The sequence below is a fragment of the Miniopterus schreibersii genome (genome assembly GCF_964146895.1).
Source record: "Miniopterus schreibersii genome assembly, chromosome: 2".
NCBI classification, from domain to species: domain Eukaryota; kingdom Metazoa; phylum Chordata; class Mammalia; order Chiroptera; family Miniopteridae; genus Miniopterus; species Miniopterus schreibersii.
In genome coordinates, this window is record NC_138102.1 from 145132475 (window position 1) to 145158420 (window position 25946).

The window sequence follows — 25946 nt, forward strand, 5'->3', positions numbered from 1 at the left end:
TACCTTCTAATTACTTAGAATTCTTGAAAAGTTGTCCCCCCACCCAGATCTACTCAATACAGGCATACTATCCATGTACGTCTTGCATCAATTATTCTCAAACGATCTCAGCAGTCACAACATAGAATACCTAAGTGCAATTACATAATGCAGAACTTGGAAAGAAAGTTATTTCTTAAACATTTTAGGTGAAAACTCATGCGCCTCAAAGTCATGTGGCCTCATCTATTTCTGCACATTGAAAATAAATTCGTAAATAAATATATACCTAAGTATTTCTCATGGGTATTTCTAAACATTTGTAATGCACATGAGTATTTTTATGCTAGGGGGAAAAGCATAAAGAGAGCCTCAAGCTTTTCACTATAGCTGGGTGATTTAGTTTATTGAGGTAATCGTAAGGAGATTTCTCTGTTGAGATGACATCTCAAAATATGTTTCATCTTTTTGCCACATACTTCTAAATCCTTATATTAGTGTGATAAAAATAAGTTATACTGACTATTTAGGAAATATTTAAATAATGTTTCCTATGACCAAACTATGACTGGAAAACATGGAGCAAAACCCTAGGGGGTCTTCCAACAGCTCTCTGAAGCTCATTTTCTCTACCTCATAGCAGTTCTTGCTCCTGTTAATTCATTTCATAACTGGGTATGGGAGTGACAAAAATCCTGTTTACTTAATGACTGCCCCAGGAAAACCAGTCTAGATGACTATACATTGGACAACTGAGTAACTGGGCAGACTAGTTATTATTATCCTACCACCAAATAGTGCTACTTATTTTTTCAAAAACTAAATTTGCCTTATACAAATTAGACTGGGTTGTTGAGACCATGAATCTTAGTACTCTGGATAGGTACTGAGCTTAAAGACAGCTATATCTATGTAATATATATACTTCAATATTATTCTGTTTAGGAGAAAAACAGCCACTTATTCATGTCAGTATATTTACACTTGTGTGAGAACAACTCCATATATCAGCAACTAGAAGACCAACTATTTGAAAGGGGAAGAGATGGAAAGGATGCAAAATACTGGAGTGGACATCACCAATTTCCATCAGCATTACATTTATTCCCATTTGTACCCAAACCACCTAATAGGTAAATAAACTAGTATATTTCTCAAATAACATAAGAATATTTTATAAGAAAAATAAAGGCTTTTAATTAATGTTATTTTAAATTTCTAGAAAGCTTCCTATTTGAAAACACCTGCATATGTGGTTCCTCATTTCTAAATCTTAAAGAATGAATTGTACAGGACCTAATAAAGGATTTTACACTGCAGACTTCCAGACATCAACTCCAATTCTAAGCAATGTTATCCAGGTTAACCTCAAATTAATGAGAAGTAGTATATATGCATGCTTGCAAGACTTCCTTATAGTTAAGAGATGTAAAGATGGAAGACACCCATCAGATATACAGTCCTATGTGATCAACAGGCTGCCTCAAAGAGAGCCAGTCATCCGCTCATATTTCCAGCTTATCCATGCACTAATTCATGATGATTTGAATCAGCTATGATTAGGTCAAAATTATGTGGCTGTCCAATTTGAGCACTAAAATGCCCGGCAGTCTGAAATCTTAGAATGTAGGCAAAATGTAGGTCACTTACTTTGGCATTTGGAAAATGTGCCTTGGTACATCTTTGGGTCTTCATGTTTTGTCAGTCTGACTGAAAAGAAAAATAACCCACAGAAAGCCCAACCAAATCCCCCCCAAATGTACCAGTACATTTGCATGTTTAAACACTGCCTCTGAGGACAGGTTCAGGGGTAACTATGCACCACGGTGCTGTTCAGCTTCACAGTTTGGTTAACGTTGAACAAACACATTGCAAACCATATCTTATTACGTGGTTGTTTTCTGAGATTCCATGGGTCAGGGTCAAAACCTGTCGTTTTTCTAGCTTTTCTACAGCACTAATCAATAGTTGAACAAATGAAATAACTGTCTAATGAACAGTGATAATACATTTCCAAAACAAAAGGCGTTGAAACTAATTTAATTCTATGTCCAATTTTGCTAATGTCATATTGCCCTTATGAATGAACAGTAATAAAAATAACTTTTCTGTTTATAATGCTTAAATATCCATCATCTCATTTAGCCCTCATAGTAACTTTGTATATGGTTTTTATTAGACCCACTTTTAAAGAGAAAACTGACTCCCAGAATATTTACATGACTTTACTCAACAAAGGCTTACTAAATTGGTACCATAAGTAGGTTTTGAAGCTGGAGACAATTCTTTAAACATATTCATGTAACAAATACTTACATAATGCTTACTATGTGCCAGATACTCTTCTAAATGCTCTACAAATATTAACTTAGTTAACCTTCATAACAGCACCGTGAAGTGGGCATTGTTATTATCACCTTTCTACAGATGAGGAAACTGAGGCACAGAGATGGCAAACAGCTTGCCCAAAGTCAGACAGCTAATAAGTGACGGGAATCAGATTTAAGTCTAGTCACTTGAGCTACAGAACCTATGCTAGTTGACCTCGTGCTATCCTGAATAAGACCCAGTGTCTGATCCTGAGCACCTCAAAGTCTAGAGGGCAGACCTGTAGGCAAATATGTTATTTCAGCACGTAAGCACAACAGCTAGGCGTGTAGCCCAGGGGAGGGAGGGATTAACTCTATCGTCTGAAGTCTCTCAGAGAGTTGGCAGCAGCAGGAGGATCACATCCGTATCCTTGAATTTGAACTCCAGTGTGCTCTCCATTTCATGGGGCAGCCCCATATTTGATAAAAATAATTTGGAATTACAGTGAAAAAACAAAACTGCACTTATAGGGACATAGCATATGAGCCAAAGGATAAAATCTAAGCTTCTCTGAATAGGAAAAAAACAACCCAGTATGAATCCTAATAGATATATATGTAGACATCAATACAGGTATGCAGATCTCTCTCTTCATATATGGATTGTAATGTATATGTAGATACCGACTGAACTCTTGTGTGTGTCAAACCAACTGTAAAGCTCACCCAGTTATTCTAAAGAGTGGCCAGTCAGAAGAAAACAGAGCCAGATATTTGCAAGAAGAAGGAAAGCTTGAAGACCGGGAAACACTGGTGACCATCATTCCGGATACATAATAGATGTTCAGTAACTACTCCCACTGATTACTTGCTTGACTGACTGATTGAAACTGGAGAGGGAAAGAAAAAAAAGAGTAAAGACATTTCAGTCCATTATTCACCTTTTAACTTTGGTGAAAATATTGATGAAGAGAATTAGTAAAATTGAAATACTTAGAATTTATGACAGCATATCAGAATTGTATGTCTAACATGTCTCTATTGGACAACCTACTTTGCCCTTTCTTTGACCATTATGAAATGTAGCCACCACCAACAGTGGCAAAAGAAGCTCCACATGGCCCTAGCCGGTTTGGCTCAATTATTAGAGTATTGGCCTGCAGACTGAAGGGTCTTGGGGTTCAAATTCAGTCAAGGCCATGTACTTCAGTTGCAGGCTCGATCCCCAGCCCCTGGTTGGGGTATGTGCGGGATGCAACCAATTAATGTGTCTCTCTCACATCAATGTTTCTCTCTCTCTCTCTCTCTCTCCTTTCCACTTTCTCTGCAAATCGATGGAAAAAATATCCTCAGGTTTAGATTAAAAAAAAAAAGCTCCACATGAATAAGGAAATAACTATTTTGCCATTTTGAACTATATAGTGTTTATAAGTGAATTTTTGGCACATAGTACATCCTCAATAAATGAATGAGTGAATTTCATTTCTTCTCGTTTTAACCCAGGAATTATATATTCTTCATAAATGAGAAAATGAAGGCCCAGAGAGTTTACTGAGATTATTGATAGTTCCATAACTAGTGAGTGATAGAGTTAGAACTTGAACCCAAATCTGTGGAATCCAAATCTAGTGCTAAGTGTTAGCATAACAAAGGAAGAAGACTGCATTTGGCCATTTCGATCCTTTGGGTGTTAAAAGATGTAGATTAGAAGGGATGAATAGAGACACTTTCAAGATGAAAAAGTGAGCTCTCAGTCTTCCTCTGAAAAAGCTACTGTTAAAAATCTTAACCAAGCTTCAAAGGATAAGCCATCAGCCTTTTAAACTCTAGAGGAGGGCACAAGCAAAATTATGTGCATCAGTATGATTGTCTTAAGCACATGTAAAAATCATACATCATTATAAAGCAAATACCAGTTTTCCAATTGTGACTTATCACACTACACTAGACATTATAAAAAAGAATTAGAGACTATATAGAGGCTTGCAAAGTAAAACATTAATATTACTCAGTAAACTACTTATAATTTACTTAGGCATCAATCTTTACTTAGATGTATTTTTAAATAACTAAGAAAAGTTTAAATATGTTGAACCTTAGAGTCTAACTTCTTCAAATATCTAGGAAGGACTAGACAAAGAGCCAAGATTTTTATAGGTAAACATTCAATTCTTGTAAGTCTTATAATTAGCTCATTTTTCATATATTTTACGTTATTTGAAGCAAAATACCTCATGAACCTGAACTTTTCTGTCCATAGCTACATTATAATATAATAATTCTAATGGTCCAGGCACAAAGTAGAGACCCCGGCCCACGTAAACTCTCTCCAAGGACTCGACGCAGGCAGGAATGGCCTCTTGCTAGCCTGGTGGTTTGTACTGTTTGCATTGTCCTTTATTGTCACAGTTGCTAACAAAGCACATTTTCTTCACATATCTGAAATTTTGAGCTCTACATGGCACCACCAGGCTGGTCTTTTTATGAACTCATTTGAACCAAACAGAACAAAGACAAGACATGGCACCCAAACACCATGTGATCCCACCAGTGACCTCTCCGGTTGCATTTCTCAGCATTCCAGGAACACCAGGTGGCCAGGAGCTGCTTCCTTCTTCCTTGCCTTTGCTCCTGCTGTCCCTCTAACATTTGATCTGCTCCTCCCACCCCCCTCCCCTGCCTTTGCTGCTGGCCAGCTCTGTTTATTCTTTTAGTCTGAGCCCAGCTGTCACCTTCCCCGGTAGTCCTCTCTGCCCCTTTCACTCTGAGTTGGGTGCCACACTTCCTACCCCTCAGATTCCACAGGCATTTCACCCACCACATTACAGCACTGTGATCTATGTAAGCAATGGGTTCCCTTGAGAGACTAGAGCTTCTTAAGAGCAGAGACTGTGTCTTATTTTGTTATTGTCTCTCTCGCCTTAGTCCATACCATAAGGCTTGGCGCATAGGTGTTCAATAATATTTATTGAATGAATAAATGAGGATGACTCTCTATTATGCTATAATAAAAATTGACTACCTCACAGCATTGTGAAGAAATATTGAGGCTTTAAGTATATTTTAAAATCTCCATTTTTCTTAACAACATTTTGAGATCTATTAGAGTACCTCTTACTGATGGGGGAGAAACAATCCATCTTTCCAGAACAAACTGGACATGTATAATTTTATCTGGACTCCAAATAACTCACAAGTGCTCATTCAGAATTGAAGATGTTTTAAGAGAGTTGATTTTTTGCTGGCCAAGCATCCGAGACATTCTCACTAAAAATAGAGATTTAGCTAGTGGCTCATGTCTGGGATTGATTAACAATTGTTACAAAACCTAAGAGAAGAACCCTTTGGTTTTGTTGTTTTTGTTTTTTTTTAAATAACACTTATTGTTTTTCTCAGAGTGAAAGTAATTCATACTTTTTAGCAGTTAGTTGGCAAATATAGATGAGAGAAAAAAAAATTATCCACATTTCCACAATCTGGAAATAACCACTATTCATATATTGATCTGCGTTCTTTCAAGCATTTTTCCTTTGCAAATGTTTTTATAGATCATATGCATAATTAAAAAAACAGCACAGGGATTGTATTACTATTAGATTTTATATCTTGCTTTTAAAACCTTACTATAATTATAATTTCACCATGCCTTTATTATTATTTGAATATCCTTTGAACACATGATTGGTAATTACTGCTTAGTATTCTGGGAAGGCAGCTCTCTGTCCAGGGACTAATGGCCCTTTGCATATAGCATGGACATTCACTTTACCATCTCATAGCTGGCTCTGAGCATAAGAAGGGACTAATGTATTAACATAAGGCAGAATCCGTCAGTTAGAATACTTATTAGAACGGTTCTTGTTGAAACCCTTAAATAAGTTCTAAAGGATTGTTTTGGAGGCACAGATTGAATCAGCACCTTTACTAAAGACTCATTTATTCAACATTTATACATTACCTACTATGAACCTGGCACAGCCTAATATTAATCAAGGTAAACAAATAGCAGAGATTGTTTACCACGAATCTAAATTGGCTGTCTGAAATACTCGAATCCATCCCAAACCTACTAAATATACCATCTGCCCCAATGCCCCCCTCTGCTGTGTCCTCCCAAATGGGGTCAAGACATTTACTTTTTCTGAGTCATCTTTCCTATATTTAAAGAAAAAGTGTTGCTACCAACTTTATACCCAGGCCTTTAGGAATTATAATTCCTAACTGCTACAACCCAGAAACAACAACAAGCTCAGTTAATCTTGCCATGCTGAGCACCATTGACTCTTGTAGCAAAGTGCCCTGTGAGGACTCTGACTATACCATGGCCCAGCCCTGGAGTTGCTCACAGCCCAGCAGGAGAGGCGAGCACTCCAGGCAGAAACCTGCCTCCTCATTAACTGAGGAGACCTGACTCAGGAAATCCTTCTCTGCAGTCACCAAAGGGTCCATTAGGAAATGTTAATGTCTAATACACACACACATACACACACATATGTTAGATATATATATAAATGTTAATGTATAATATATATATATACACTATCTTTTATTTATTTCGCTCTGCACAAATTCCTTTGAAGACCAGCTTATGGTGGACGTGCATTTCCTTATTTCAACATTCTGAACAGGATACTGAAAAGGCCCGCCTAGCATATTACTCATTATTAAGGACTCTGATTCTTTCCCAGCATAGGTTTGTGTTTTCATCTTCTAGGAGAGCCCTCCCCATTACAGATGCTGCTGAGCTCTCTTCTCCCTCTCTTGTGCCCTGTCTCATCCCAGTCTAGCCACTCAGCCTATTGGGTCACAGCTCAAGATACCATTGAGAGTCCAAATTCAAGCAAGATGACAGGTTTACAAAGTGCAATCACTGATGAAACTACAAAACTGAAGTGCACAGACATTGTTCTGGCAGGGAATTTGTTTTTAAAGGAAAAGGATGGGTGGCAATATGAAAGAGAGCAATGGAAATTAATGTGCTGTGGCCCCCAAAGAATGTAATTTTTAAAAATCGTCAATTGCTATTATGAATTAGAAAGGCAGTCAACTCAACCTGTATTAATACTGCATTTTATATGAAGAACTTAAACTAACAAGGTGATTTAGTTTTTTAGAAAGTTTTGTTATAGTTATCATTATAATTATACAGCTCTTAGTGGTGCTATTTTCTCAAGCAGGCATTTTAAATGGTAGGAATCATTGTTTAAAGCAAGCTTCTAAAAGCTCTAATTTAACATTTAGAATCAGTACATTACTTCAGTTGCACTCGGCCGTAAGCCTTGCAGACCTTGTTTCCCTTCTTCACCATGATCTAGCTGCTGAGGCAGAAGCTGGGAATGAACCTGTGATACTCTTTTCTTGGCATCCTTTCAATGTGGGGTCAAAAAATGAAATTGACCAGAAGGAGCTGAGATGCTTGAAAAGGGAAAGGCAGAGAACAAAGTATCATCAACAACATGAGTTGTCTTGTGTTTAGTTTTGTCAGCTGAGGCTAAAATAAATTTTCTCTTTAGGCCTGTGGCAAAGTCAGTAAGTTTGTCAACCTGCACCAAATTTGTTTGCTAATTTTGCAACGTGGCAATTGACTATTCAAACATTTCCCAAATGCACCATTGTATAACTGTAAAGGTGGTGTAGGCTGGGCTAAAGAGAGGGGATGCCATCAACTGAAAGCAATGTCCTCAAACACCTGGTCATCGCATTTCTCTTAGGGAAGTTTTCAGAACAGAAAAGCAGGGCCTCTCCCAGGGCCTGGGTAGGGAAGCCCTTTGGAGCCTCATATTCAGGAGGGTCCCAAATTTAGACTTTTTGAAGGTATCATCAAATGAGGTTATTCATAAGGTCATTTGCAGTGTATGTGTGCTAAGGTGTTGTTTTGTTAAATAGAAACATTGAAAATGTACTACAGTTTAGTAATCCTGTTTTGGATTTTTCCCCCCCAATGATTTTAGAGAGAGTGGGAGGGAGGGAGGAGGAGAGACAGGGAGAGAGAAACATCGATGTGAGAGAGACACATTGATTGGTTGCCTCCCGCACGAGCCCTGACCAGGGCTGGGGATTGAACCTGCAACCCAGGTACGTGCCCTTGACAGGGAATTGAACCCGAGACCATTTGGTACATGGGCTTACGCTGTAACCACTGAGCTACACTAGCCAGTCTGGATTTTTTATTATGTAAGTTGAGGTTAATAATTACATAATCATGAAGAGAGATACCCATTAGCATAGCTAAGCTTTCATTACTCTGCAAATGATGTAGTAACACAAGCATGTAAGTACTCAATTCACTTTCAGAATAACATGGGATTCTGCTATTTGAATGATTTCAGAAGATTTCTCTAACATTTCTGTGTGGATCATCTCCTCCCTCTCCTCCTAGTCCTTTCTGCATGTATCCGTATTAAGAGATAAAATAAAGGATTCAGAGTTCCAAAGCATGACAAGAAAAATGATCACAAATTCTCTTCACCACTGTAAACCTGAAACCCAAAAGCCAGAGGGTAAATCCTAGGTTAAAAAGAAGCCATCAAAATCCTGTTCTTAAGTGCAGTTGTGCTAGTGTCTTTCGTTTTTAGGAATGTCTTGGTAGGCCAGATAGACATTTACCTACCATACTATAAAAAAGAGTTGTACTAATGTAAGTGTTTTTTATAATTGGAAGCACTAATATTGGCTGTAGGATGAAGACATATATAACCTTGAGCTGACCTACCTCACTAGATTTTGAGTTTACAAATCTGAAGACTGAAAATGGTAAAAGGTAACTAACTCTTCTTAGAGAATAAGGCACCATAGAAACAGTGCAGTGGAGAAAAGTTAAAAAGAAACAGAAACAAGAAAAAAAAAAGTGACCTAAAGGGAATTTGAAGTGGGAGCCAAAAAAGCGAGTGAATGCAGGTACAAAGATTAAATAAAACTGTTAACAATTAAGTAATTTGGTTTATTAGTTATCACTATTTCTACCAGTTTTCTTCTAATTTGGCTATAACTAGATTCTATTTCCAAGTATTATTTTGTCCTATGACTAAAATTAGAAATTTGGGTACAGCCATGATTAGAACAAGAGGTTATCATTCCCTGTGTCATTGCAAAATGCCGTGATGGTCTGGCTAAGGGATTTTTTTAAATTGTTGACTCATTTTGATTTGATCCAGCTGGCATTTTTTCTTCGAGGACATCGTTGAAGGTAGAAATTTGAAACAAGATGATCAGTGATTTTTAAATATTGGCATAAGTATGATCTGAATCACTTAATTTATTTTGAGCCAACGATTTCGTACGTTCAATAGATAATATATTGAAATGTACATTCTAGGACTTCTCTGGACTATTTGAAAACGACAGCCACAGACTGATGAAAGGGGTGCTGAGTGCATGAATCATCACCGTATATTCTCTTTCTCTATGTCAATAAAAATGAAGGTTTTATTGCAAGTTTCTGTTTCTCATTGACTGATTACATAAACTTTTATAGCATGTATTGTTAGCTAGTGAAATAATAAACAGAAATAGTAGTACAAGAAAGAGTCAAACTACCATTGACCCCAGTTCAAATTCTTTCCATCTGCCTCTTCTGCCATCGTTCTCAGACAGGCAAACATCACCAAGGCTAAACAACCAGTCAACCTCCTCTTTGTCCTGGCTTCCACCTCTGATTTTCTGATTTCTTTAGAAGCTTTCAAGAGACCCTCATCACTAAAATTCTGGGTTTTCTAGACTTAGTACCTTTTACAGTCTGGACTATTCCATTCTGTTCTGACCAGAAAGTCTGCACTACAGCCAGACTAGTTCTCTTGATTGCCAGAATATGTTTTTAGTATGTCTGCATTTTCATCCAGGATGCCTCTGCCTTTCCTCTCTACCTATTGGAATCTCACCTGGACTTTAAGGCCCTCCTCAAGGTGCATGGGCTCCCTGCAGGCTTCTTGGATGACCTCAGGCCCTGAGGACTCTTTTGGAGTCCTGGGACGTATTGTGCAATTCAGCTAACATTAGTTATGTTATAATCTGAAAAGCCACCTATTCCTTTCTGTGGATATGCCTTACCCCCTGCAACCCTGCTGTGCCCCTCTCTAGACCAAGTCTCATATGCCTGTTCTTGGTGGCACTTATATGAATCCCTCATGTGAAGGGTCAGTTAAAGTGTTTGTCATCCCATTGCTCAGACTTCCTTCATTGCTCAATACCCACATATTTTTCATTTTGGAAAGTCTATACATATTCTGGTCCATTACCTCTTTCTACAGTGACACTTGAAGCCAATCAGAGCCTAACTAAATATGTTGCATTTGCCATATTTTAAATATCAAAAGAACATACATATATTACCAAATGTATATGAAATTACATTATGGTTTGATTTTAAGAAATATTCAGAACATTAAACTATAATGTTTAAGTCTATGTTTTTCTTATGAAAGGAAAGTTACTATGAGTTTTGTAAATCAAGACAAGACCATGCATTTCTTCATTAATTTTGGCATGTCTAAACAAACAAGTGCCTAAGCTATTTTAATTCAGCTAACTTTTGTCAAGCTAGTTTTCATATGCGTGTATTTGATTTTTGAGTCAGTTTTAGAAAAGTTTTATGATAAGAATTTTGCAATTAGAGTAGGTTCAAAAGAAATATAAGACCCTTCATAGAAGTCTCTTTGTGTGCTTTTTATTTTCATCCAACATGCAAGTTTACTGTAATTATTTAGTGCACTTGAAGATCAGAATTATAAGGAATCCAAACTTTAAAATTTTAAAGAGGTAAAACTTGAGGTATTTATAAACTTATCTTCCTATTTTACATGAAGGTATCATATTATGAAATTCACATTTTATAGTACATTCATTCTTTTTCAGTTGACCCACTATCAAGTGGGATTTTACTAGGATACGAGTACTTAATTTTCTAACAATTATTTCAGGGTTTTGCTTGCTTAATCTTATGCTCATATGGTAACTTTGCAAACAGAAGGAATTTTTAATTGGAAAGATCACAATTAAATAACAAAAATTATTTAGAAAAAAAAATTCTTCAAATTTCCCTGAAATTAAAATAGTATATTTGTTATTATTTTTCCCTAGATCATAATAATTTTCATCTGATAAAGGACAAAGCTACAGGATAACTCAAAAATTATGAAAACTGAAAAATAAAGAACAAGTTAACTAAAAGACAAATAAAAGAAAAATACCATATTAAAGTTAATAAAACAAATGGGCACATTTGATAAGGAAAAGAGAAATAGGTAATTGGATATTTTGTTTACTGTTTTATGTCTTGCATTAACTTAAGAATTTCTTACTCTAAGGACAATGTTTAGTTGTTTTTTCTAGAAATAGGGAATTAACACAACTGTTGTAATCTAGCATTTCTTCTGATAGTTTATCAGATTATTCACTCAGGTTATAAAAACTGAATTTTGGTCTATAAATTTTCAATTTTAAAAATTGAAAAAATAGAACATTTTTCAATATACACTATAAAGATATATTGAAAAGGCAAAAACCCCTTAATTCTGAATGATTTTTTTGTTTTTGTTAATCCTCACCCCAGGATATTTTTTCCATTCCTTTTTTTAGAGAGAGTGTAAGGGAGGGAGGAGAGAGAGAGAGAGAGAGAGAGAGAGAGAGAGAGAGAGAGAAACATCGATGGGAGAGACAGATACTTTGGTTGCCTCCTGCAAGCACCCTGACCAGGGCCAGGGATTGAACCTGCAACCCAGGTATGTGCCCTTGACCAGGGATTGAACCTGCAACCTCTTGGTTGGTGCGCAGGCCTGTGCTCTAACTACTGAGCAACACTGGTCAGGGCACGGATGATTTTTATGTTTTTCTCATTTCACTTTCGGAATAAGCCTATTTGATACTTTTTCATAACAAAATAAATTATTTGCCAACACATTCTAATTCTTTCTCTGATATGTGAAAAGCCAAGTATTTATATATATATATATAGAGAGAGTTTTGCTTACTCAGCACACTTTATTTGGAATGGTCGCATCAGCGATGGGGCTTATGTTTCCCAACCTCACGGCACCTTGAGAACTTGGTGCCAACTGCAAGTGTCTCTTATTCTATAGCATTTTCTCTAAATAAGTCAACAATTCAAAAGAAAATGATTCTTCTGCTTTGTAATTAATATTTTCCATGCATCCTGATTATAATATTTCATTTAACAACCTAACTCCATAACTATAATTTAGTGTGTTGTTTTACTTTGACTTCAGTTCATAAGCCTTTTGAAAAATTAACATTTCTAGATTTATCAGTCAACCAGAATATGGAATCTTGATACAGAATGACACTGATCAAGGTAGAACTTTCAGTAAATGAGTATTTTGTTGAATAAAAGCCAAAATTCTAAAAGCAAATAGAAATTGGTGTAACCAATGTTTAATCCAAGTGAAAAACAGTAAACTGATTTAGCTTTTCTTTTTTTTTAAGAAGTGACGCAAGTTGGACAGAGGGAGGTGTTGGGGCAAGGAGGTGGTGGTGATTGGTTTGTCTCCTTTACGCCCACTGGTCTTTAAATCATTGTCTAGATGCCCAAAGGTTCATATAAGTCAACTCTGTTTCAGGGTTCTGCATTCCAAACAATTTTGGAAAGATTGCCCAGGACTGGATGAATAATTAAGGTAAAGCTGTTTTTACATGAATATATGCAGTTAAAATAATGCTTCCTTTCTTCTTTTTATGGTGTTTTTGTTTATTTATTACAAATTTAAAAGTTTGAAAATACTATTTGGGTAACATTTTTCTCAATATAAAAAAAAAGATTAAATGTCAGACATTGAAATTATTTACCCAGATTCTGACTGAAGTTTTCTTTCGCAGATAATTTTAGGTTTGAGCATAAAAACCAGGACAGTGAATGATAGGAAAGGAAAACAGTGTGAAGCCAGCAGGTAACAAGGGTTTAGTGAGTTATAACTCTTGGCTAATCACTGAATAGAGTGAAGGGTTGACAAAATTTGTCTTAGGAAACAATATAAAGTTTTAGAAGTACATTCTCAATTTATAACATTGAAGATTTCCTTTATCTTGAAAACAAAAAGAGTAATCAAAGAGGGAACACATGCAGCAGATGGGAAAGGCTAAGGTTGGGCTGCATCACTGTCAATGAAGAATAAAGTGTGGTTCACCGTGTCTTCTCCAGTGACCATTTTAATGGAGTATTTTTAGAGCAAATTTACTAGAAGAAACTAAGAAACTGAATAGAATATAAGCACAGCTTCAGATTTTGAAGGACTGAAATCAGTGATCTAAAAATAGAGCTGTATTCAAATTTATCAATTAGACAGAGAGAGAGTTCTCAGTGGACTTAGGCATCCTTGCACTGAGGCATCTTGTAGAACATATGGTGATGTTTTAATTAAATGCCCAGGTGATAAAACTAACAATGTTTTACAGCACAGTGAAAAAATATTTTGACCATGTTCATGGACAGTTGGCTGAAAAAGTTTTATTTTTGACAAACTAAAGAAATTTAGGTGTGTGTTCTAGAAAAGATGGCCATTTATTTTACAGGCCAACCTCTTCCAGTCATTTACATTTATATTTAGGTAATGTTTTGGTATTTTCTTGAAAGTCTTTATATTTATACTTTTAAGAAGTATATCAGTAACATTTAAGTATTGAGACATGTAGTTTTGGGGCTAAAATCTTGAGTTTTCTTTAACCATGTTATTGAATTTATTTTCAGAAAGAAAAATTACCTGTAGGGGTGGTTCACTATCAATTATATAGAAGGTACACATTTACTGCATCCACAATTCATTAGAGGTTATTAAATATCATGCGTTAACATGTGTAGCATAAAGAGTTCACTATGTTAATATCATATATGCTGTATATCCCTGTACATTTATGGAAACTACTGTTTGGGGAAATCGGAACTAAAATTAGGCAGGAATTTAAGATGTTTCTTTATGTTTAAGATGACTAGAGAATCCATGTGTTCCAAGAGCAGAGCTAGAAAATTTGTAAGCAAAATAACATTCAGATTTTATGAATAGTCCTTTATACCTCATCAAATGGTTGCTCTACTTCTTATATTAGCAAGCACATAACATTCTTAGCAAAGGGGAAAGACCTCACTATGGGGCTATTTATTTTAACTTTTCAAGTTCTCCCTAGATATTATTTGTAAGCTATGTCTCAGTAGAGGAAAGGAATGAAAATGCTATACTTTAGCACCAGAGATAGGGAGTAGGTCAAGTAAACACAGTTCTGCTGTTACTGGCAGCTTCTCTTCCAAAATGTACCTCAGACTGACTGCAGTGAATGTTTTTATGGAAGTTAATTTCTGTGAGAAATCCTGTCAGAGGCTAACAAGCCATCTGACTATCAATGGGTGGCTAGAATGGCATTGTTTGGGAAACCATTTAAGATAATTTAATATAAAAATTATATTAGATTGATTTCATTGTCAAAGCTGTGTTCATTTATCTCAGATACATTTTGTATGTGGATTTAAATCACTTCCTTGGATCCAAGGTAGTTAGTTGGCTTTTAGAAGTTGCATGACCAGCTATATCTTGCTTGCTCAACCAAAGGGTAAATGGCATGTGAGGCTATCTGCTGCCTTAATCAAGATTTCAGAGCAGATTTGTTGGAGCTGGGTTGGCATGAAAGACAAAACAGATAGGGATGGTGGGAAATGCTCTGACCATGTTAGCTCCCTTCTCACTTTCACTTATCAGGTAAAATAAATGTTTGCAGTAACTAGGGAAGGTCATAACTTTTGCCTCTGACTCAAGGACAGTTTTGCTTTCCGGATTTGTTGTTCTTCTTTGAACAACGTAAGTAAAAACTTGAGAAATTTGCTGTTTTGAGAATCTTCTATCCTGAGCTTCTTAGGTACTTATTCAAAGAACAGGGCATTATAGTGTTAAAATAAAAGATTTGGATATAATAAATCAGCTAGTTAGGATATTTAGACATCTCTTAATACATGTGATGAGATAAAGTCTTCTAATGCTGATAACATTCTAAATAATTTTCTTTCAAGTTTTGATTTTGCATCTTCATGAATGAGTGAACTGAAGCAACAGTTCTGCACTGGGATATCCAGTCTGTTTCTGCAAAACATCTTTGTATCACAGAGCAACTTAACTTCATCAGAAAGAAGGCTAGACTACACAAAGTTCTGTGAAATCAAAGCCAATTTTTCTTTTAGAATAATTTTGAACATTCATTGTGCAACAAAGCAGTTCTTCTGGTAACCAAAGGAAAGCTTTCCATTTCACTTTGGAATAATAACTATATATACTTGTACCTATAAAGGAAATCATATAAAGATGCATTGGTCTTAGTAGAATATAACACCAGGCACTGTGCTAGATGTTGGGAATATGTCGAGTCTACAAACTGGGCATTGTTTCCACCTTCATGAAGCTTTCTGCCTAGTGGAAGAGACAGTTATTTATCAAACAATCCCAACTAAAAATGTAAGTGCAAAGTGTGACAAGTACTGTGAGGCAGAGGAGAACATGCTATGAGAACATGTAATGGAGGAGTTAGTTTCCATGTGGGGCCTCTCTGACCACGTGGCATTTAAAGATTTTCAGGTTCTTTTAGTTAACTTTGGGAGAAACTTGGGTTTGGAATGTGGGGAAGAGCATCCAAGGCAAAGGGAACAGATGTTAAAAGGTCCTGAGGTGGCAATAGGGAGATGAAAAAAGTCCAGTGTATCCAGTGAGTGAGAGGAGGTGCGATTCAAAATGGGACTAAAGAGCTTTGTCTGGGTTAAAGTATGTAGAGCCTTACAGCATATTAGGAAATTTGACTATATATATATATATTTTGACTATATTTTTTAAAGTTAAGAGAGAATCATTTTAGGACCTTTAGCAGGTAGTCATTTGGCATAACAATAATGGTCATGGAGAGAGAAGTAAATGAATCTTAAATAAATATTGAAAGAATTGATGGGATTTGATGATAGATTGGGTTTGGGTTGGGGGATTCAGGAGAGAGAATGAGAGGTGTCAGTACTGACAGCCAGATTCCTCTCATGAGCAATGGGCGACTGGAGGTTCCATGTACTGAGATGGGAGCCGCAGAAGAATCTATGCCCATGAAAATTATATCATGGAATATATGTACATAATATCTTATTTTATTCTATTATTCTATGATATTTTTCAATCACAGTGTTTGCCAGCATCATTCTTTTCTAGCCTACTCGTACAGTGAATCATTGTTTAGTTCGATAAATATTTATTCAGAGAAAAAAGTAAGAGTGTAAACTATAATAGTTTGCTCAAAAATCTGTTTTCTCTACTAGACAGAGTTCATTAGGTACAAGGCTCCTGTCTTATGCATGCTTTATCTTTCGCAGTTTCTGGCTCATGTTTCATTCTCAATATTGGTTGAGTGAGTAAATAATGCCATCTGTAAAATACTTCTACACTGAAGGAGAAGGGCGTGATTAGTCATGAGATTAAATTTTAGCTGTTATCATGTAGTGTAAATGCTTCCAAGTACATACTTCGTCCTGTGAGCAAATGGTTCAGAATAACCCATTTTTCCTAATGTTCTGGTTTTTTTAAAAAATTGTGCTTCTGACTGTTGTTCCCTTAAAATAAATCAGTAATAGAATCTTCAGAGCTAAAGATACGAGCTCTGAAAATGTGTTCCAACTTTTGTGAGAAGATGTCTCTTGACTGGGGCCAAAGTTAGGATCAGGGGCCGAGGTCTTAAACCACGACATGGGGCACATTGTCATGTTATATCACCTCAAAAGAGAGTGGAATGAGTATTTTATATGTGGTAAAGTAGCATAAGTTTAGGTCTCAATTTCCTTATTTGTGAAGGGGTACCTACCTTTCTTACAATGTTTGTGAGAGTCCTGAGAACTGTAAAGTCCTCTTTATAACTGCCTAAGGTTTTAATTTAAGGGCCTACTACATGCCGAACTTTGACACGCATAATATCATTTACACCTTCACAGTACTTCTTTGTGGTAAATGATATTTACTTCATTTTACCGGTAGGAAGACAAATAAGTAAGAAGTTAGTTAATTTGGTCAGGATTTATACCCACTTTTATTTATCACCAAAGCCAGAGTTTCTGTTCCCCCTCTAGGCTTGAGTTTTCTGTAGCAGAGACAGCAAGCAGTGCAGAGGTGCAGAGTCTGGAGGCTATTTAAGCTCTCTGTGCCTCCATTACGTCATCTGTAAAATGGGAACAAGGACAAAAATAGTACCTACATCAGAGGGCTGCTGTGAGAATTAATGAGTTGATAGACATGAAACCCTCATCACAGTGTCTAGTGTATAGTAAGTGCCACATGAGTGTTTGATATTCTTTGTTTTTGTTTTTTTTAAATTCTGGAATTAGCATGGCTTAATCTGAATGAAATCAAGTGCAGTACCTATGAATAAGGAAAAAGTGAAAGAGACTTTAGCTGAAGTTTCCAGGACTGCCAACATGTATAATCCTCCAGCCCTCTAGAGGGGTTGACTAAAACGTGGAATGATGGAGGGATAGAACATTCCAGGTACCATGACCCGAATGTGCAACTAGCCTGAGGTGTACAGAACAAGGTGAGTTCCTGAAGGCTAGGTAGCGAGAACATCAAGGTGGGAGAAGGTGCAGAAGGAGATGAAACCAGAGAAGTAGAACCTTGCGGGCATTTTGAGAATTTTAGACTTTATCCTGAAGAAAGGGGAGACATTAAAGGGCTTTAAGCGAATGAATGATCTAAGTTTTATTTTTAAAAGATCACTCTGGCTGTTGTGTGAAAACTGAGTGGGTGGGCAAGAGAAGATTCAAGGACATCAATTAGGATTGTTACAGTTGACAATGTAAGAAATGATGGTTGCTTGGACAAGAGTGATGGTGGAAGAAATGGAAGTAGACTAATTTAGAAATACCTTAGTTACTTATAAAATCAACCAGACTTTGTAAAGGACTGGATGCCAGGGGGAAGAAAGAAAATATTATAATAGAAGACTGATATTTCAGGTTTAAGTAGCTGGAGAAAGGATGACAACATTCTTTGGATAGGAAACATTGGAAGAGGAGGGAACTAGCACAAGTTAGATTTTGGACACTGGACACATGGAACTGGAGACCAGAGTAGAGGCCTGGGCTAAAGATGAACTTGAGGAGTCCTTGGTGTATAAAGTCTTGGGAGTAAATTGGAAGAAGAGGGGCTTAGGACCTAGCCTTGAGGAATTCAAGCAGTTAAACTTCAAACAAAATGATACTTTTTAAAAGAAAAAAAAAGCTCTGAAAAATAATAGCAGTGTTATTAACAAGTAGAAGTTTTGAAGACTTCCTAGAAGCCAGAAAGCAGATAGGGCTGGGAAATCTGTGAAAGAGAAAAACAACCAGGGTAAACCAAGGTATGTAGAGGGAGGGAACAGAAGGAGCCTGGTAGCAGTTCAAGTTAAACCAATATATACAAAGCGGGGAATTGGATCACAGGCAACCAGTGACCACATATTCACCAAGCAACCTCAGTTTGACAATCTTGGTCAGTTTAGGCTGCCACTTTTGCCCATAGAATCAGGCTGTGATTTAGTCTGTAAAGAAAATCTGAGAATGAGTTCTAGTATAGGTATAAGGGCCTCCACAGCTGACAAAGAAGGGTAACAAGCAGAAGTGGAAGCTCCACCAAGAGGAAAATAGATCACAGCATTTTGCTTCCAGAGGAAACTCTCCCTCCCAGAGGGACAGCTGTGTCTGGATGTGGGCTCCTCTAAGGGTGGTCCGCACACACAGGACCTCCAAAGGAGCAACCCATCAGTGACAGGCCTGCAAGATTTCAGAGAAACCCTGAGTACTAGCTGTCTAAGTTAACCAATATACTCTTCATTCATAAATATGACTAAACCAAGGATTGCTAAGAATTTAAGGAAAACCAGCAGCATGAAAGAGAAGAGCCAAAAATGAACAAACAGAATAACTAACTCCAGAAAAAAATACGTAATTTAAGGAATAAAAGGAACTGTTGAAAACTTCCAATCAATATCCTGAGAAAGAGTTGAGAAAATATTGCATGTAAAAACAGACAAAAAAGGTAATATGAAAAAGAAGAAGGGGTTAGGAACAAATTATTAGAAATTAAAAACATGGTTGTGAAAAATAATTAGTGGACAGATTGAAAAATAAAATGGATACAGTTTAAAAGTAAACAATGTTTATCTATTCTCAATACTCCCTTCCAATACCAAATTGTGTGTATGTGTGTTTTCCCACACTCACCAATTTCCCAACACCAGCTGGGTATCCTACAATTCAATTCAAATCTGACACTCTTACCAGGAGTTAGTGTCAGATCCCCCAGGAGAAGGGCTCAGTCCCACAAGACTGCCCCCACTTCAGATGCAATTGCAAGTCCAGACATCCTGTACTTTTGACAAACCAGCTGTGAATCAAATTCAGTAATTCCCTAGAATTGCTCACAGAACTCCAGAAAACAGTCTACTGATTACTGGTTTATTATAAAAAAGATACAACTCAGGAACAGCCAGATGGCAGAGATGCATAGGGCAAGGCATGAGGAAGGGGTACAGAGCCTCCATGCCCTCTCCTGGTGTGCTATCCTCCCAACTCCACATGCTCACCAATTCTGTTAGGATTTCTATGGAGGCTTCATTACTTAGTCACGATTGACTGAATCATTGACCATTAGTGATTAAGTCAACCTCCAGCCCCTCCCACACCCAGGAGGTTGGGGGTCTGGTGCTGAAAGTTCCAACGCTGTAATCACGTGGTTGACTCCCCTGGCAACCAGCACCCATTGTCAGGGGCTTTCCAAAGTCATTTCATTAACTTAAACTCAAGTGTGGTTGGAAGGGGCTTATAAATTACAAAAGACACTCTTTTCACCTTTATTATTTCAGAATTATTTCAGGAACTAGGGACAAAAAACAAACATCAAAGTATTGTATTACATTAGGGGCTCTCTGCCTGGGGATCTGGGAAGAAGACCAAATAGATATTTCTTACTATATCACAATATCATGCAGCAGATCAAATTTATTATTTTGGACATGACATCATGGATATATTCCTGAACACTAAGTAGTAAGACGAAGAGATAGAAAATAAAGAGAAAGACTTAGCGATATAGATCAAGAGGTCTAACATTATCTAATAAAAGTCTTAGAAGGAGTAAATACAGGGAAAGAAACAGTTTAAAAATAATAGAATATTATTCTGATCGAAAGAAAGATATACATCTTTTAATGGAGTGGGCTTTCCACGTATAGAATAAGGTGAATTTTACAACTATTCACATCTAGCTGCATACTGGAAAATTTTCCAATAATAGAAAAATTCTAAAATCAGTCAGATGGAAAAATCAAAGAAATAAGACATATCAGTGGAAGCTAGAAGTCAAGATGAATGTCTTCAGTGTCATGAAGGAAAATTATTTTGAATCTAGAATTCAACCAAGTTGGAGGGCAAAGTAAAGACAATTTCCAACATGAAACAAGTCAGAAATTTTATGTACAAACATGGACACGTTGTATAAAAAAAAAATTATTTACAGTAATATTTCACCACAATGCAAAATCAACTGAAGAAGATGGAATGGCAGTCAAGAAACATTGGCAGCTGAATGAGACCCAGAGGGTGAAGGAGGAAACCACTCAGAAAGTAAAAATTATGGCAAATTCACTTTCAAAATTTGAGTAATAGAGGATTATATTTCATTTATTATATAGTCAAATATACCACTTGGTTCTTTGGGGTGTACTATTTACGCAATCACAATGCTGTAAATCCTGATTACTGGTTTTTAATGTTTAGAAACAATGTATAGAAAATTATGAGAAATTGTTTTACAGAATAGTATGAATCTCAACTTTGTGAAAGAATTTCATTAACTAAAATGGTTAGAAATATGTGATAAGGAAGGATAGAGAGAAATATGTCATTTCCTTATCTTTCATAGATACCAGTCCAGAGTAGATAAAGTCAGAGAGGTTTTAGTGAATGATTTAAATTTAAATTTAAATGAAGAACTAAAAACAGAAACTGTCATTAGTGGTTGCTGCTGAGAAGTGAAGCTGAACTGTGTGAGGGGTGAGAGAAATCTTTGTTCTCATTTAACACAAGATTCTATTTTTTCTTTTAACCATATGCATGTCTGACTTCTATTCTCTCTGGTGGCTTTTAAGATTTTTCTCTTTATATTTGATGTCTTACACTACCACATATTAATGAATATATTCATTCTTACTCCTCCTGCTTGAAGTACTATGTGAGAACTCCAACTTTTTTTCAGCTCCGGACAATTCTCTGCCATTATGTCTTTCTATTGTGTGTATCCCTAGTCTCACAATTCTCTCATATTGTAATAACTATTAGAGTATGTTTAAACTTCTTATTCTTGTTTTCCTCCATGTCTCTTAACTTCATATTTTTCTTCATCTCCTTGTGATATAATTTGAGTGATTTCCACAGATCTATCTTCCAGTTTCATTACTCTCCCTTTAGCTACGTTTTCTTTATGTCAATGACTATATTTTTTATTTTTAGAATTCTCTTTTAGCTCTTTTTAAACCAGCCTCATCTTTTTTTTTATAATGTTCTTATTCTATAGATGCTATTTCTTATTTTTAATTTTTTTATTATTTTTATTATATTAATTTTAAAGTCCTCTTTTAATTGCTTTGCTATCTGTAACTATCTGTGAATCTTTCTCATGTCTACTGACACTCATCCCAGTGAGTTTCCATACGTGCTTTGTAGCTTTTGTCATTTGGAGTGTGAGTTGCCTTCCAGAGATATCTGGAGCAGCACTGGATTGTGTAAACATTTCTATGCGTGTGTATATATATATACATATATATGTGTGTGTGTGTGTGTGTGTATAGGTATATATATATATATATCTACATCTATATATATATCTCTCTATATATATATTTGTTCAGGGACTTATGGACTTAATGAGTTCTGAAGCAATTTTTATGTTAGTTTCTCTGCTCAGGATTTCATTACCAAATGGGTAGTGCACATCCCATAACCACACCTTCCAAGAGTGATCATTTTCCCCCCAATATAATGGTTCAACAAGAATTGAATGATTCTAATAGTAAAAATTTCAGAAAAAAATTGTATCAACAACATGATGGATTCACAGTATGGTGGTTGTTTTGTTTTGATTTTTTGTGTTGTTTTTTTTACACAATGCCAATCTACCCCTTTTCACCTTTTCAGTTAAAATTGAGGAAAATAAGGGGCAAATAGTTAAATAACTTGTGCTGAGATCTAGTAAATTAAAGGTAGATAGGAGTCTAAAAGCTGAATCTCTTTGTTGTTAAAACGTATTTTAACTTTATGAAGATGGTGACTGATGCTGATTCAAAGATACGCCTGTTCTTCCTTTTGTTCCTACTCTTAACCTTGGCTTCATGATCCAAGTGCTGGAAAATGGCTCCCTGAGCCTGATCCTACCCTGTGTTGCATGTTATCAAGCATTTTGGTGGTGTTAATTCTTTCATGTGCAGTTAGCAAATTAAAGTGGTAATTTTGGGATGTTACTGCTAGCAGAGACACCAATAGATTCTGCGTTGGTAGATCTTCCTTTGTCAACAATTTACTTTTGTCTCCCTTTCTTTTAAGTCATGCAGTCTGCTTACAAATACCTAAAGCTTCTTGGAAGTAGAAGCAAGGAAAGGGGGGTTAAATGGTGACAAAAGGAGACTTCACTTTGGGTGGTGAACACACAATGCAATATACAGATGATATATTATAGAATTGTACACTTGAAACCTATATAATTTTATTAACCAATGCCACCCCAATAAATTCAATAAAATTTTTTTTAAAAACCACCCAAATGCCTAAAGCTTCTTGAAGACTGTTGTTACATCTTAAGATTTATTTTTCTTCCCATGGTGACTGGCAAGCACCTGCCATATTCACATACATAGGCACTCTATAAACATGTGCTGATTTGGCAATTTATTAATAACTTCCTTTCTTCCTATAATTCAGTTCAATCTTTCTGGGCATATTTATGTGAAGTTTTCAGGAGTTTATTTCCTTTCCATGTTTTTATAGAGAACATACACAAAATAGGTGATTCATATTCATTTATCTCATTTAAAGAAAATTATAATTATTTGATTTGTGTTCTGTTTGCAGAACAGAGTGCACTGAACATCAACACAAAGTGGAAGAGCCTTGAGCTGAAGGTACAGTATATTGTTTACACCGAAGGAGCTCGTGTGTGGACAAGAAAGCGCTGACAGCTCAAATGGATCCTGTGGAACTGACAAATGTCAACATGGGACCCGATGATGAGAGCAGCAGTGGAGAAAGTGCTCAAGATATCTACACCGGGATGGGAAATTTAGAAAAGGCAGCAATGAGCAGGTATGAGGTTAAAAATGACCAGGCTTCATGGAAAATTAGACAGGTTTATGGACATGGAAAACAAGGTGCTTGTCAGGAAGAATTGGATTTATTACCTATTTGAGAAAGAACAATGGTATTGATGTTAACACACCAACTTCCTGATCCTGAAGTACACATTAATATACCATTTTTATATGTCAATCCTTTATGTGACTAATTTAGAATTGAAGTTACAGTGTTTCTATCCCCATTAATAATAGAGAATAACTTGAATGATATTAGCCTATCACTTCTCTTACCTATCGGATCATTCTATCTTGGATTCCTCCTCCTTTGACTACCCTTTAGCATTTGCTCCATCTCCAGAGTTCTGTAGGGATTCTTTCCTCACTAGAAGTGCCATATCTGCAAGCTCATTCATCACTATCATAGAAAACATAATAAATATATGCCTTATCTTTCACCTACTTCCAAATCATTATATCCACTGTCTATGACACATCTCTACTGGGTGACTCATGTCTGAATTGCCTCCTTTATAAAGTAAAATTTGTAATGTCTAATATGGAACACCTATAATTTTCTTCAAATCGTGCTCCTCTTCCAGTGATTCCCATGGTGGTGAAAGCCTCTACTATTATTCAACGACTCAACCAAAATACCCCAGTTGTCAAACCACACATTCCCTACCTCAAACAACACATCCAGTTGGTTCTGCCTCATTAGTGTTTCAAATCCACTCTCTTCTCTATATCCATTCTATTGCCATCTACCTTAGGCCCTCATCCTCTCTCGCCTGTTAGAACAGCCCTGATGTGGCTCCGTCGTACGTTTTGTTCTCCAAGTAGCTGTCCACCTCCTTGCAAAAGTAGTATTTTACGTTCGCAAATTGACTCATGTTCCATCCCTGGGTAAAGTCTTTATATTAACTGTAATATAAAGATGAGACAATACATTGCTTGGCATGTAAGCTCCTTCTTGATCTGCCCCTTACCTAGCTCTCCTGTCCTATCTCCTGCCTGTTCCCTGTGTTACCCTCTTCTATGGCCTTGTTGAGCCACTCACAGCTCCTTGTGCCTTCACTCATTCTGCTCCATCTGTCTGGAATTCCCTCTTTTAGTATCACTTACCCACCTTCCCCTTTCTATTGACTCCACTCACCCTTCAACACTCACCTCAACAGCAGGTCTCCTATGAAGCCTCTCCCAGGCAGAAGTGGCAACCCCCCCCTTTGCGCACTCTCTCCCTATCCAGATACTGACTGTGCCACGACAGCGGGCTAATGGCCATTGTGGTCCCAGCACACATCACACTGCCTGGTACATAGTAGGTGCACAATAGTTATTTGATAAGTAAATTAATTTATCAAAAATGTTACGTAATACAAATTATGCATGACTTAAGACACCCAGAAGGGAATTTTTGAAGTAGAGAATATTATCTTCAAACAAGGACATTTCATTGTATTCACAACATCCAAGAAAGACCATTGGGAGGAAGCACTGTTCTTCCTCTAAGGAGTCAGGGCAGTGAAGTTTAGGGTTGTTGTACTAGAGAGGCTCTGGAGATGTAAATCATGGCATCTTCCAGAGCAGGAAAAACAATGGGGTAAAACATGGGGCTGTGGAATCTGCATTGTAGTTCCCTAATGCTAGAGAAGGTATTTCTCTTCTTTGGGCGCCAGTGGAAAACGCAGAATGGCAAACCAGCACCCACTCTCCTGAGTGCCTAGCATATAGCTTATACTCAGTAAACTTTTGTTCTTTCTCCTCCACTTCATCACCCTTGGTAAATTGATCCAAATCCAAGGGCTCTTTTGTTTCTGAGAAGAATGCACACAGATAGGAGCTCTGCAGAGGTGGCCAAGCTCAAGGAGACACCATCCCAAGAGCAGTCCTATGGCGCCATTCCATTTGGTCCTCTAAAAGCCAAAATGTAAAGAGCAAGGATGCTTTTGTTAACTTCATACAACATGTTCTGGACCACTCACAGTGCCTTCACTTCTGACTCAAACATTGGCCATCATTTTCCAATCTTATAATCATCTTGAAACAGGCTTTGTTTCTGTTTGGTTTGAATTGATCTCTTACATGTAAATTTTTGAGAAATTCTACATAATGCATTTATTTGCAATCATTATACTTGTGTTTTCAATACACGCTGGGTTCAATATCAAAACATTTAAGACACTGAGGACATTTCTCGTATATTTTGTGCAGTCTTGGCATGTTTTATGAGCACAACTCATCCAGTGCCAAAATAAGAGCATGCAAATGCCTCAGAAAAGAAAATCTAATTACTTCCACATTCTAAATTTTAAAAACTACTCATGGACT

The 25946-nt window shown here is 36.6% G+C and overlaps 1 protein-coding gene across 7 annotated transcripts in view; it reads left to right on the plus strand.

Moving 5' to 3' along the window:
* Window positions 1-25946, plus strand: part of SLC38A4 (solute carrier family 38 member 4) — a 68165-nt gene that overhangs the window by 14993 nt on the left and 27226 nt on the right. For 2 of the 7 annotated variants that reach the window (XM_081128716.1, XM_081128712.1), the window contains exons 2-3: window positions 12860-12916; window positions 23398-23628. In XM_081128716.1, the coding sequence (XP_080984842.1) occupies window positions 23510-23628 (119 nt within the window). In that variant the 5' untranslated portion in view covers window positions 12860-12916; window positions 23398-23509. Of the gene's footprint in view, window positions 1-924; window positions 1113-11363; window positions 11528-12859; window positions 12917-19119; window positions 19313-23397; window positions 23629-25946 lie in introns of those variants that run through there. The other 5 variants (XM_081128713.1, XM_081128714.1, XM_081128715.1 and 2 more) reach the window with 5 other exon arrangements.